Source organism: Saimiri boliviensis, chromosome 14 (assembly GCF_048565385.1).
Source record: "Saimiri boliviensis isolate mSaiBol1 chromosome 14, mSaiBol1.pri, whole genome shotgun sequence".
Taxonomy (NCBI): domain Eukaryota; kingdom Metazoa; phylum Chordata; class Mammalia; order Primates; family Cebidae; genus Saimiri; species Saimiri boliviensis.
Window position 1 is genome coordinate 88,298,256 of NC_133462.1, and position 14,436 is coordinate 88,312,691.

Below are 14,436 nucleotides of genomic sequence, written 5' to 3' on the forward strand. Positions count from 1 at the left end.
AAAACAGTATAGCCACTTTGGAAGACTGGGAGTTTCTTACAATGCTAAATATACTCCTACCATATGATCCACTCTCCTGGGTATTTGCTCAAATGAATTGGAAACTTACGTCTTCAAAAAAAAAAAAAAATCTGTACATGAAGGTTATAGCAGCTTCCTTCATAATTGCCATACGTGGAATCGATCAAGATGTTTTTCAATGGGTGACTGGATAAACTATGCTATATTCATACAATGGAATATTCAGTGATAAAAAGCCATGAAATATCCTTCCATGCAAAGGCATGGAGAAACTTTAACACATCTTTGTGTTAAATTGTGCTCTTAAGTGAAAGAAGAAAAGGCTCTACACTGTAGAATTCCAACTGTATGAGGTTCTGTAAAAGATAAAACTAGGGAGACAGTGAAAAGATAAGTGGTTGCCGGGGGTTAGGGTAAGGGGATGGAGAACTAGACAGAACACGGAGAATTTTTAGGGCAGTGAAACTCAATGTCGGATAAATGAAATTATACATTTCTGAAAACCCGCAGAATGTATAACACAAAGAATTAACCCTAATAAAAACTATGGATTTTTGTTCACAATTATGTATTAATGTTGGCTCATGAATTGTAACTAATGTACCGTATTGTGGTAAGTTTTTAATTATAGGGGAAAGTATAGGTGGCACTAAGGCATTTTATTGGAACTCTCTTCACATTTTGTTTAATTTTCTGTAAACCTTGAGCTTCTCTAAAAAGATGAAGTCTATTAATTTTTAAAACTTTGCTCCCTAGAACATGATCTTAGGAGCCACTAACACCTGGCTTCAAAAACAGACACAGCAGGGATGGATTCATTAAAAGTCAATGACAAAGGCTTGGAAAATTCTTCAGAGGACAATAAAACAGAACTGTAGAGGCCCTGTTAAGGCTCTTATAAAACAAGTGACTGTGTAAATTAAATGCCAAAGAGAATCCAGATGAAAAGTAAAACCACACAATTTGTGTTAATGGAATGGATACATTTGGAAACACTGCAATGTTTTAGATAAACTAATAAATAACGTCTACTTTTAGAAAAATGAAGTTCTTCTGTTTTCCCCAAAATCTTAAGTTCTCAGTCTTCTAATATTATACATAACAGAATTATAATTGCAGTATGCAGATATTTAAGGCACTGTTATTTTATCAGCTATTCAAGGTTCAAGGCACAGTCCTAAAGTCATATAGGCTATTAATTTGGTTTTGTTTTACGTGTTTATTTAAAAAATTCCCTTAAACTAGTTCACAGCGTATTTGATCTCTTTTGCTGATTATAAATTCCTTGTCATCTCTAACCCAAAACAAAGCTTTAGATACGGCAAGCTTTCTACCAATGGTAACTGATAACTTAAAATCTGTCCCTGAAGGAAAAATTACTGTTTATCCCAAGGCTGCTGTAATTATTTTATGTCAGCCTACAATTGCTGTGGTTGGACAACTAGAACACTTTCTTTCTGCTGGCCTCTTATTACCATATATGAAGGATTTATTAATTCTCAATATCCTTTTGTTATTCCTTTAGTATGGTTTTGGCAAGTGGAACTTCATCTTGTATAGCTGTTTAGGGGCACTACGAACCATCTCTCTCCCCGGATCTGAAAACCTTCACAACATACTAAAGAAAAGACAGGCTCTCGGCTGAATATTTACTGAGGCATAAATCATCACCCTACAAGATAATGTGATGTTTTGAATGATATTCATTGTTTCAATTAGAAGGTTCTTATGTTGGGAACTAATTTTTCTTTATGCAACTGTCCTATGTTGGTTTTGCCATATACACCAGAAAAATCTGTCTCTCCCCACCCCACACACATCTCTCCCTTCCATACTAAATACATATATTTTTTTCTGGCTAAATTTTCCTTGTCCTTAAAATTCTGTTCACTTAATGTGGTTGCCATGATCTTGACAAAATCTACATTGTCATTAAGGTCTTTTAAGATGGCCCAGCAACCAAATGTAATGTTAATTGTATTATACTAGGATGGGGTGAGTGACAGTCACTTCAGGTGTAAAATCTATGAAGGGTGTCAAAAAATTCAGGAATCAAAATAAATAACATGTTAATGCAACATTTGAAAAAATAAAAAATTAATCGAAATAAATAATATTTTAGTGCAGTATTTGGAAAAAAAATGCAAAACGTTCAAATGGACAAAATATCAAATGGACTAGGATTTGGGCATGATGGGTAAGATGAGTCATACAAATACAGGGGCAGCTCCTGTCTGTACTGGACATTTCAATTTCTTGGAGTTGAAATCCTATCTGGACATTAGAGATTCAACCCTTGAAAGGAGACAGCCTAAAGACATTGTTCCCTTTGTACTCATTTTTTAAAAAAATAATTTCGGCCGGGCACGGTGGCTCAAGCCTGTAATCCCAGCACTTTGGGAGGCTGAGGCAGGTGGATCACGAGGTCAAGAGATCGAGACCATCCTGGTCAACATGGTGAAACCCCGTCTCTACTAAAAATACAAAAAATTAGCTGGGTGTGGTGGCGCGTGCCTGTAATCCCAGCTACTCAGGAGGCTGAGGCAGGAGAATTGTCTGAACCCAGGAGGCGGAGGTTGCAGTGAGCCGAGATTGTGCCATTGCACTCCAGCCTAGGTAACAAGAGCGACACTCCGTCTCAAAAAAAAAAAAAAAATAATAATAATTTCAACTTTTGTTTTAGATTCAGTGGGTACATGTGTAGGTTTGTTACATGGGTATATTGCATGATGCTGAGGTTGGGGTATAAGTGATCCCAATGCCCAGGTAGTGAGCATAGTCTCTAATAGGTACTTTTTCAGCCTCTGTACTCCCCCATCATTCCCCGCAAGTAGTCCCTCTTGTCTGTTGTTCTTATCTTTATGTCCATGTCTACCCAATGTTTAGCTCCCTGTTATAAGTGAGAACATGTGGTATTTGGTTTTCTCTTCCTGTGTTAATTTGCTTACAATAATAGCCTCCAGCTATATTCATGTTGCTGCAAAGGACATAATTTCATTCTTTTTCATGGTTGTGTAGTATTCCATAGTGTGTGTGTGTGTGTGTGTGTGTATATATATATATATATATATATATATATATATATATAACATTTTCTTTATCCAATACACCATTGATGAGCAGCTAGGTTGATTTCATGTCTTTGCTGTTGTGAACAGCGCTGTGATAAACATACAAGTGTAGATTTCTTTTTGGTAGAATAATTTATTTTCCTTTGAATATATACCAGTAATGGGACTGCTGGGATAAATGGTAGTTCTATTTTTAGTTCTTTGAGAAATCTCCAGACAACTTTCCACAATGACTAAACTAATTTACATTCACATCAACAGAGTATAAACATCCTGTTTTCTCCATAGCCTTGCCAGCATCTGCTGTTTATTGACTTTTTAGTAATAGCCATTTTGACTGGTGTGAGATGGTATCTCATTGTGGGTTTGATTTACAGTTCTCTGATTCAGTAATGTGGAACAATTTCTCAAATGTTTGCTGCCTGCTTGTATGTCTTCTTTTGAGAAGTATCTGTTCATGTCCTTTGCCCACGTTTTAATGGGATTGTTTCTTGCTTGTTGCATTAAGTACCTTATAGATTTTTTTATATTAGACCTTTTTCAGATGCATAGTTTGCAAATATTTTCTCCCATTCTCTAGGTTGTGTGTTAATTCTGTTGACAGTTTCTTTTGCTGTGCAGAAACTCTTTAGTTTAATTAATTAGTTGAATTCAGTTTGGTCCCACTTGTCAACTTTGGTTTCTGTTGCAATTGCTTTTGAGGACCTAGTGATGAATTATTTGCCAAGGCCATTGTCCAGTATGGTATATCCTAGGTTTCTTCTAGGATATTTTTTTTCTATTTTGAGGTTTTATATTAAACTTTAATCCATCTTGAGTTCATTTTTGTGTATGGTACAAGGCAGGGGTCCAGCTTCATTCTTCTGCATGTGGCTAGCCAGTTATCCCAGAATCATTATTGAATAAGGGATCCTTTCTCCATTGCTTATTTTTGTTGACTCTTCCAAAGATCATATGGTTATAGGTGTGCAGTTTTATTTTTGGGCTCTCAATTCAGTTTCATTGGTTTACATTTCTGTTTTTGTAATGTGTACTAAAATGGTTTAATATGTACTAAAATGGTCATTTCTAGAACCATTTGTGTGCAATGTGTATGCCCAGAGGTACCAGTAAAAACTCTGCCTTGGTTTCTGTTTTAGTTTGCAACAACTGACACTGTCTCTACTTCTTACCAAAGCTCTCTTAAATCTTCCTGTGCCTTTTTCTCCAGCCCTCACTGCAAGTCCTTTGTGCCAGCTCTCTCTTGATGATGCAAATACATCTGGGGAAGCCCATTTCTGACTCCACTTTAGCTGGCTTAAATTAGAATGCTTTTACTTGCACATAAAATATCTGAAATATTATCCAACTTGATTTTCAAAGAATGGAGTTTATAAAGATATACACCTTTTAGTCCATATTGGCTTGTCTTAGTTATTGAACAGAATCAAAACATCCCATTTTCCTTTTCTTTTTTTTTCTTTTCTTTTCTTTTCTTTTTTCTGAGATGGAGTCTCACACTGTCTCCTGGGCTGGAGAGCAGTGGTGCAATCTCTGCTCACTGCAACCTCCACCTCCTGGGTTAAAGCGATTCTCCTGCCTCAGCCTCCTGAGGAGCTGGGATTACAGGCACCCACCACCATGCCGAGCTAATTTTGTGTATTTTTAGTAGAGACGGGGTTTTGCCATGTTGGCCAGGCTGGTCTCAAATTCCTGACCTCGGGATCCTCCACCTCAGCCTCCCAAAGTGCTGGGATTACAGGCATGAGCCTCCATGCCTGGCCAACATTCAATTTTTCTATAAAGCCAAGATAACTATGAAAAAGTGGTTTTTCATATCAACTGACCTATAGAGGCTTATGTTCAGCAGAACCTGCTTGGTTACAGTATGCTAATAAAGTGAAATAAACTCTTCTTCAACCTGCTTTATGCAACAAAGTCCCTCTGCCCTAAAGTTGTCTTAGAAAAGACAGCCTAGGTAGTTACTGTACTCTGGGCCTCACAGCTCAAGTACATCATGTGATCAATATCCTCTTTAAAAGCCAGGGATGATGTTTTATAAAAGTATTCTTTAAACAAATGGCAGCAGGAAATTCAAAATTGGATAATTCATATTGCTGCTACAATTTATTTGCAACTAAAAAGAAAAATCATAGAAAATGAAGCATTGTTGCCTGCAGGAGGTGTATAGTGTCTGAGATTATTGTTATTCTCTTCCTCCCATATTTCCCCCATATCCTCTTAATGGAATAATTATTTTATGCCTTACTTGTACGTAATTCAGGCAAGCTAAGCCAACCAATATGTTTCTTCAGAGGAAAAAAGACTAAACATAATAATTAAAGAGTAAGTTAGTTATGTAAGTAGCAAGTATTTCAGGGATGGGGAGACAGTGTAAGGGATGATCCCCTTGGAAATGGACACCAGTGGGTGGTAACGTGTGTGGGAAGAAGAGTGATTCCATCTTAGATGCTAACCCACCATGTTGACTCCTGACTAACACTGAGTCCGGGAATGCCTCCAAGATGTCTAGCTGATGATTTACTCTCTATGTAGAAACACCTATTTACTCTGAGTTTCACCTTTCCTCCAAAACAACCCTTGATATTGTTGCCCACATCCCCCGTGGCTGTGACACCCATAGCATTCTCTCAGCCACTCACTCATTCCTTCCAGAGCAAATGTGTTTTCCCCAGGATCTATAAAGCCTGAGTCTGGAAGGTTGTAGTGTGAAGGCCTACCTTTCTTTTGGTCACTCAAGACCACGCTTGTGTCTGTAAGTTCCCCCATAAATCAGCCTTTGCAAACAAACTGCATTTTTCTGTTCTGTTCTTTGGTTTCTTGGCTCCTTCTGCGTTTGGTGGACACTTTGCATATGTGGCCCTTTCAGGAAACAATGGAAAACTTACAACATTCAGCATTTTGGTGTCTACTTTAAGAGATGTTTTGTAAATGATTTGTTGTGTAGGTCATGACATTTCCTCAGGCTCACCATCGAAACATCAATCTATATAAAATGATAAAACATGAGCTTTAAATGTGAGGACTCTAACATATTTATGAAAGACACAACAGATGGGCAGGAAACACTGAGAATGGGAATTCGCTTTTCTTTTTTTAATTTTTTTTTTTTTTTTTTTTTTTAGATGGAGTCTCGCTCTGTTTCTCAGGCTGGAGTGCAGTGGTGTGATCTTGGCTCACTGCAACCTCCACCTTCCAGGTTCAAGCCATTCTCCTGCCCCAGCCTCCTGGGTAAGCTGAGATTACAGGAGTGTGCTACCACGCCTGGCTAATTTTTGTATTTTTAGTAGAGACAGAGTTTTGCCATGTTGGCCAGGATGGTCTCAAACTCCTGACCTGAGGTGATCCATCCATCTCAGCCTCTCAAAGTGTGCTGGGATTATAGGTGTGAGCCACCATGCTTGGCTGGGAATTTGCTCTTCGACAGAGAAAAGAGGCAGTGTATCTGCCAGGCAATAATAATGATGAGCATGAAATGCTAATTTCAGTGTACTGAGTATGTGAGAAGACCAATACTAGTTTCCTTAGGTGTATTAATTTGAATTATTTTAACAACTTTAGAAAGTCAGTATTATCATTTCTGTTTGAAGAGTGAGCAAACTGAGGCTCGGAAGTGTTGTATGCCTTGCCTAAAGTCACACGGTTGGTGTGTGGTTATGACAGTGTTTGTGGTCAGATCTGTCTAGCTCCAATGCCTGAGTTATTCTCTACGAGCTCCCTCTTAGCTGTTCCAGTGTTCCTACCCAAGAATTCTTTAGTGAGACGTCTAAAGAATATTAGAATAAAGTGAGTATATTCTTTAGTGAGATGGTCTCCAGGCATTATCCTAGGTTGAATAAAATGCTCCAAAACATTCTCCAACTCAGATCTACACATCAGTAGTTGCTTTTTAAAAATAACTTTTCTCCAAGGACCTCAGTTTTGAGGAATGTGTGCCCTGGGTGAAGAAACTGGCATTTTCACTACGGGAAAGAAATACTTTTGTCTCCATATTAGTTTTTCAGTATTGGTTTTTAGATTTTTTTTCATGAGTTATGTTAGTAGTTTTGACTCTTTTGACTGGCCATTCTTGGATGATCTACTAAATTCAGGTTTCTGAAATGACACACATGAGAGATAGCTTTATTGGTTTTCTATGAATTTTCTTGTTTTCTTCTTACAATTGTTTTGATATTGCTCCAGGAGCAATATCAAAGGAAGCCAAGCTGCTGTAAAGCTTCTCACTGCTTCTGTGTGTTATGCCAGCTCCTCTGCCTCAAACACTTGCCCTGCCTTCTCAACTGAAAAATCATTCCTCTTAAAATCTAGCTCAAATGCTACCAATTCTTTTGCAAAATCATTCTGGAAGCCCCCAGAGAAAGCCAACTTCTCATTCTTTTAAACATTCATATAATTTTGCATATGCCACTCTCCTATTCACTTAACACTCTATGGTAACTCCTTCTGGATAATTCTACTTTCCCATCTAGCCTATGAGCACCCCAACAGTGTCAATAAACTCAGTCATCTTTGCAAACCTACCATCTTCAACTGCACCTGGCACAGGAAGAGAATGCTCAATAAACACTTGTAGAAATGACATTTAAAAACCATACAATCTTGTCTTTGAAAACTAGCATTCAGGAAGATCTAAGATGAGTACTTAATAGGGGCTTTTTTTTTTCCTCCTTGAAGAGCTTGACTGAAATAATAGTTACTGAACCAAGTTTCTTCTGAGTTCACTGAACTTGATTTATTAGCATTGAATTTCCTCTTTTAGCTTTTTTATTTTTATTTTTGCTTATAATTGGCCTCTTTATGTTTATCATAACCCTCCACTTATAAATATCATAGGATGCTTCATAGAACAGTGAGAAAAGCGGACCCTTGGGAAGTCAAGGGACTTACCAAAAATCACACAGCTAAGTGGGAGAACTGAAGTAGAACTCTGGTTCTATGGGCCTCTGTTTTTGTTCTTTCTAGTAGGCCAGGTTGCTATGTAAAAATAATAATAACCCCTTTAAGCTTCTTTATAGCTCTTTAACCTATTCAGATGGTTTTCTTTAATAGTCGCAGAGGGCACCATACCACAGAAAAAGTTGTCATGAGATTTAGTGACTTTTCAAACAAAACCACTTATAAATTCAATGTGAGAAATATTGGTCCCATCCTGAAGAATTGTGCTTTCTTTTTCTCAATGAAAAAAGCAATAAAATGCAAGTACACACCATCTGGACACAGAGGCTGTCAATAATAAAATGAGGAGAAATGGCACTGACCATAATCTGTGTTTTCCGGCTCCCAACAATTTGATGGCCAAAAATAGGGTGTCTGTGGAATGAAAAGAAGTGGAACCAGGTTAGACAAAGAAAAAATTAGTGGAGCTTCTGGCTTGCAAATGCATTAACCTTCCACAATTCTCTATATTGGTTTGCTATGTGTTTTCTAATACAGAACACGTTCCAAGAGACACATTGTAAACTCTTTGTCTACGTTTCCTCTCCTGACCAATTGCTCAGTTTGTAAATATGTGTAGTACCAGCAAGCAGGTATTTAAAATGTCATTCATTTGGTGTAATTTTATACCAACTGACATAAAGGTAAAAAGGTCTGATTGTATTATTCAAACAAAAAGTATTCATCCACAGAGAGGATGAAATCCTCTGAAAGAGAATTATATTCAGCAAGACTCAGGATGAAATGTATTTAAATATAACAAATTGTTTTCTATAAATCATGTATCTCAACCAACCAACAAACTCTTTCTCTGAGATCTGACAATCATTTACCTGGCCCCATTAGTCATATAATGCAGTTCTCAGCATTGTCCAATGAGATTAAAATAACTTTTTACTCTCACTTTCAAAAACATTTCCCAAATTTTTCTTGTAATTAATTTCTACAATTTGGTAATACTACAGGGTGACTAGGGTCAATAGTAACTGAATTATAAATTTTAAAATAACTAAGAGTGTAACTGCATTGTTATAGCACAAAGGGTAAATGCTTGAGGGAATGGATACCTCATTCTCCATGACGTGATGACTTCAGATTGCATGCCTGTATCAGAACACCTGATGTATTCCATATATTCCATACACAAATATGACTAGGAGGTACCCACAAAAATTAAAATTTAAAAATTTTCAAAAAATTGAAAATTAAAATTTAATTAAAAATTAATTTTTAAATTAAAATTTAAGAACCCACAAAAAATAAATAAAAATAAAAACATTACAAAGACACTTGCTCTAAAGTTTTAAACTGCACATATCAGAGGTCCTTTTTTAAACTACTAGTGTCTTTTTTTTTTTAACTGCATTTTAGGTTTTGGGGTACATGTGAGGGACATGCAAGATTGTTGCACAGGTACACACATGGCAGTGTGGTTTGCTGCCTTCCTCCCTTTCACCTGTGTCTGGCATTTCTCCCCATGCTATCAGCGGGGTTGGGGGGAGGTGGTAGGGAGTTGGGGAGAGATAAACTACTGGTGTCTTAATTGAGTGGTTTAATCTAGAATAGGCAGAATTTGGATTCTGTAGAATTCTAGAAACTGATTTTCTAAACTACAAATAAAATGATTGATCGAGAAAAACTTTATTCTTATCATTAATATTTATATTTTCTAAAAGGACTTTTCTAGTCCTTCTAGCTGAACACACTCGACTCCTGACCATGAGGAAACCTGATGCACCTGTCTCCTCATCAACCCCTGTTCCCTGGAAGGATGAGAACTGCAGGACTCACTGTAACAGTGATGGCAAATATCAGTACTGTGGGCTTACTTCTATCTGTTAGCTAATTATATTAACTAGCCATGTGCAATGAACATATTTGGAGTAATCTCTGAGTACCTAATAATGTTCCCCTGTAGAAGAGAGACTCTACAGGAGAGAAAATGGGGAAATGGGAAGAACGGTTTGAATCTCTACAGAAAAGTCTTTCCAAACTAAGATGCCCCCCGCCACCACCATCACCCAGGGATTTTGACTTACCCTTCGTTTTTTTTCTTGGAAATTATAGTAGTAAAATAAAGAAGGCTACTAATAGTAGTTTTGTGAACATGAGAACAAAATCATCGTAGGAATTTTGAAGAAAGAAAAAAGATTGAACCACTAGACAAAGGAGAATAGTAAGACTTTATATGGGTCACCTTCATCACCCCAATCTCACTTGACTCCATGGGAGATGAAGCTTTGAGAATTTGATTTCTTAAAAATAAAATTGAATCCGGATTCTAGGGGAGCCCTAGGGGGACAAAGTAATTAAAACTTTGCTTTCACGTAGGGTGTTATTTTTTGAGATGCTTCTTATGGAGTGCACAATTCCCTTTCGGTTGTTTCTGTATTTTGGTGAGTATGTATGTTTATGTATAGGTACGTGTGCAGGCATATCTATTTATCTAACCTTCAAATATCTGTTCTATTCAGGCCAGTGAGACATATACTTTTTTCCTCAAAAGCACAAAAAATACTCTCAGCTGCATTCTTGTATTTTTCTTCATTCTTCATCATTTACTTCAGAGAGAATTTAATGACTGTAATATTAAAGAATAAAGCATTTTTTCCTTGAGATATTATATGGAAATGCCACTAAGCCAACATTATTCACCAATATTGGAAGACTTTTTCTAAGAAGCAATGTTTTGATTTGTAGTGAAAGATAATATAAGAGAATAACAAACTCTTATACTTTTTTGGAATTTAAATACATATTTTATAGTTCTCCATACATTAGGACATTTTAATGTATGAGTTTCTTGGCTTTTCAATATTGATTTCCTTAGCTAGGATGAAACTCATCTGAAACTGTTCAACTGTTATTCAATAATTGTTGGAGCATATGCTAATGTATTAAGAGTCACGAAAAAAGAGCTAAAGAATCACAGCAGATCTCAATTTCAATTAGCTAAGAGAGGATTCAACAATTGTGACTTTATGGTAAATTATAAGAATCACGATTAAGACATGTACTACAAATTTGAGACAAATATGTAAACTGCCATGCCTATGAAATCAAGATTTCTGTTTGTCTCAAATTTATGCTTTGAAGATGCTTTAGATTTTTTTTTTTTTTTTTTTTTTTTTTTAACTGAGTCTTGCTCTGTTGCCAGGCTGGAGTGCAGTGGCGCAATCCCGGCTCACTGAAACCTCCGTCTCCCAGGTTCAAGCAACTCTCCTGCCCCAGCCTCCAGAGTAGCTGGGACTACAGGTGCATGCCACTATGCCCAGCCATGTTGGCCAGGGTGGTCTCCATCTCTTGACCTAGTGATCCATCTGTCTCGGCCTCCCCAAGTGCTGGGATTACAGGTGTGAGCCACCTTGCCCAGCCTAGATTCATAATGATCTTTAGACTCCCAACCATTCACTGGAGGATTTGTAAACATGGCATCCAAAGTTTTCTATTTTAATTTATGATCTTAAAATATCCTTTCAAGTAGTTGAATTTCCCTTCAGTGTAATAAAGAACTTTCGCTGTTTGGAACCAAAATAAAAATAGAAGTGAACACCTTGAATGATACTGGGTTTTCTATTATTAGAGCGCTTCAAAAATGTCTTGGTAGACATTATAGTAGAAATTCAGTTACTTCTGACTTTTCTGGTGTTTAAAAAAATCTTGGTTTCAGAATTCTAATATTATTAGATTTACGAATGTGTTATATTTAGACACTATTTCAAATATGGATGCATCATCAAAATATGTAACATTTAATATTTATCATTAATGTAATTTTAATGTGCATATGTATATTTTATATCTGCCTATCTATCTCAGCACACTGAACTTGACAACTCTGTCTATCCCTAGTAGTTATGTAAGTTCATTAGTCATTTGTACTCATTCCCTTGCATTGTTCTAAAGCTCTTTTAAAAATTCTCTCCTTTTCTCCCGTGTGTATGGTGATCTCTTCCTTCATATGGCTTTTATTTTTTCCTGAGACTGAGTCTTGCTCTGCCACCTAGGCTGGAGTGCAGTGGCACAATCTCACCTCACTGCAACCTCAGCCTCCCAGGTTCAAGGTCTTCTCTTGCCTCAACCTCCTGAGTAGCTGAGGTTACAGGCACATATCATCAGGTCCAGCTAATTTTTTGTGTGTTCTTTTTTTTTTTTTTTTTTTTTTTCAGTAGAAATGGGGTTTCACTATGTGGGTCAGGCTGATCTCGTACTCCTAACTTCAAGTGATCAGTCCATCTTAACCTCCCAAAGTGCTGGGATTATAGACATAACCCACTGTGCCCAGCCTCATGTGGCATTTCAGACCCATGAATATGAATAAGACATGTAAACCCTGTCTGCCTTCTACTTTTTTTTTTCTGGGAATAGAGATTTCTTTTAAATATCAGAAAGCATTAGTCACATATAAACAATTTATTTGCTAATCATTAATAATTCCTAGTTATTAAAAATTTAACCTTGGGACCACAAGTTACTTTAATAATATGCTCTTTTAAGCTACCATTAGTTTAAGTTAAGCTGTTTAAAGAATAAAGCTCCATTAATGTAAAGATTTTGTGGGTTAAGTAATTTAACTATGTGCTTGAATACTTAGGTCAGTATCACCGTTTCAGGAGACAACTTTATTTCCTCCTAGCTCTTAAGTGTAAAAATGTCCTATGATTATTTGCCTTGGGAGAAATGAGTCCTAAGGAAGGAGCAGTAAGACTGTTCTATGAGGACATTAATCTTTGAGACGATTTTTTAAAGCAAACGATTAAAATAATTCCTCTTTGTTCTCGGTTTTCCCAAACAAATCTTAGGCACTCTGATTACTATTCAGTCATTTACGTAGATATAGAGCATTTAATAATACTTAGAACAAGTGAGAAGGTGGCTCCAAAGTCTGAAAGTTGGACCATGGAGAGAACCCACGGTCCACAGACCATGAAGAGAACCCTCCACGTTGGAAATAGGTTAGTGTTTGACATTCAGCATTTTATGTGCCTTAATTTTGCAGGCTAGAATCTGCTAGTCAGTTATTAATGAGCCATAATGCCTACTGAAATGTAGAGTACACTTTAGGTAAATTAATGTGAACTCAAGTGTCAAATACACTTACGATGACTGAAATTAGAGTCCACAATCATGACCTGAAAGAATGACAGCATCTGTGTCATTTGCAAATGACCTAGAATGACTCTTATCAGTTTGCATATTATCGGAGGTATCCTGTTGCAGTTGAGTGCACACACACTACATTTCATCATGTCAGTCTTCACAGACTTGTAGAAGAGCCTTGGATGCTGAAAGTTTGTATAATCAGCTGAATCCTATCTTGGAGCTTCAAGCATTCCCATTAAAAGTTACTTGGGATGCAGATGGTCTGGATCACAGGCAAGGGTCAGACTATAAGCCACGGACTTGTACTTCTCCACTTCCTTTATCTTTTCTTTTCTTTTTGAGGAGGAGTCTCCCACTGTCTCCCGGGCTGGAGTGCAATGGTGTGATCTTGGCTCACTGCAACCTCCCCCTCCTGGGTTGAAGTGATTCTCCTGCCTCAGCCTTCCGAGTAGCTGGGATTACAGGCGCCCTCCACCATGTCCAGCACTTTTTCGTATTTTTAGTAGAGACAGAGTTTCGCCATGTTGGCCAGGCTGGTCTCAAACTCCTGATCTTGTGATCCACCCACCTTAGCCTACCAAAGCACTAGGATTACAGGCGTGAGCCACTGCACCTGGCCCCTTTCTAGTAACTTAATGCAACTTACAGAGGAAGACTCTCCGGTCTTTCCGAATGCCATTAAGTCACTTTCTGAATTTCCCTTAAGCTTTTCATATAAAATAGAATTTCCATCATCACACATCATCTTGACTAAGGATACTTCATTTTTCTCTGTTTATTGCTTTTTATGTGTCTAGTTGAACATTAATCAGTTTCTAACTAGCCTAAGTCAAAGTAAAATAGGTCATAGTTTTTAAAAGTTCTGTTAAAAAGAAACCTAACTAGCAAACAAAATGCAGGCTTCTAGTTGACTGTTCAAGAACATTCCTGTTAAACTTACTTGAAACCGGTAAAAGGTGCCATCATCCTTGAGTGTGAGGACGTGATCTGAGATTGGGAAGAAGTAACCATGGGCAGCCATTAACGTTCCCAAATGGAGCGCCTCCACTGTTTCATGGAAACAAACAAAGAACATATAAAAAGCCTTTTACATTTATTCATTTATAAGAATGTAACATTACGTGTGGTTCCTTTAGACTGCATTCTTGGCTTCACTTCGAAAAAACTTTCACTGCTTGGAACCAACATAAAAATAGAAGTGAACACCTTGAATAATGTGTTTTCTATTATTAGAGCTCTTCAAATACGGACTGGCTAATGCCTTGGTAGACATTATAGTAAAAATTCAGTTACCTCTGACTTTTCT

The 14,436-nt window shown here is 37.2% G+C and overlaps 1 protein-coding gene across 5 annotated transcripts in view; it reads right to left on the minus strand.

The window, feature by feature from the left end:
- The window catches only part of RGS7 (regulator of G protein signaling 7), a 521,801-nt gene that overhangs the window by 112,074 nt on the left and 395,291 nt on the right, over positions 1-14,436 (minus strand). For all 5 annotated transcript variants that reach the window (XM_074385390.1, XM_074385392.1, XM_039464304.2 and 2 more), the window contains exons 5-6: positions 14,071-14,177; positions 8,351-8,402 (exon numbers count right to left, since the gene is read on the minus strand). In XM_074385390.1, the coding sequence (XP_074241491.1) occupies positions 8,351-8,402; positions 14,071-14,177 (159 nt within the window). The remainder of the gene's footprint in view (positions 1-8,350; positions 8,403-14,070; positions 14,178-14,436) is intronic.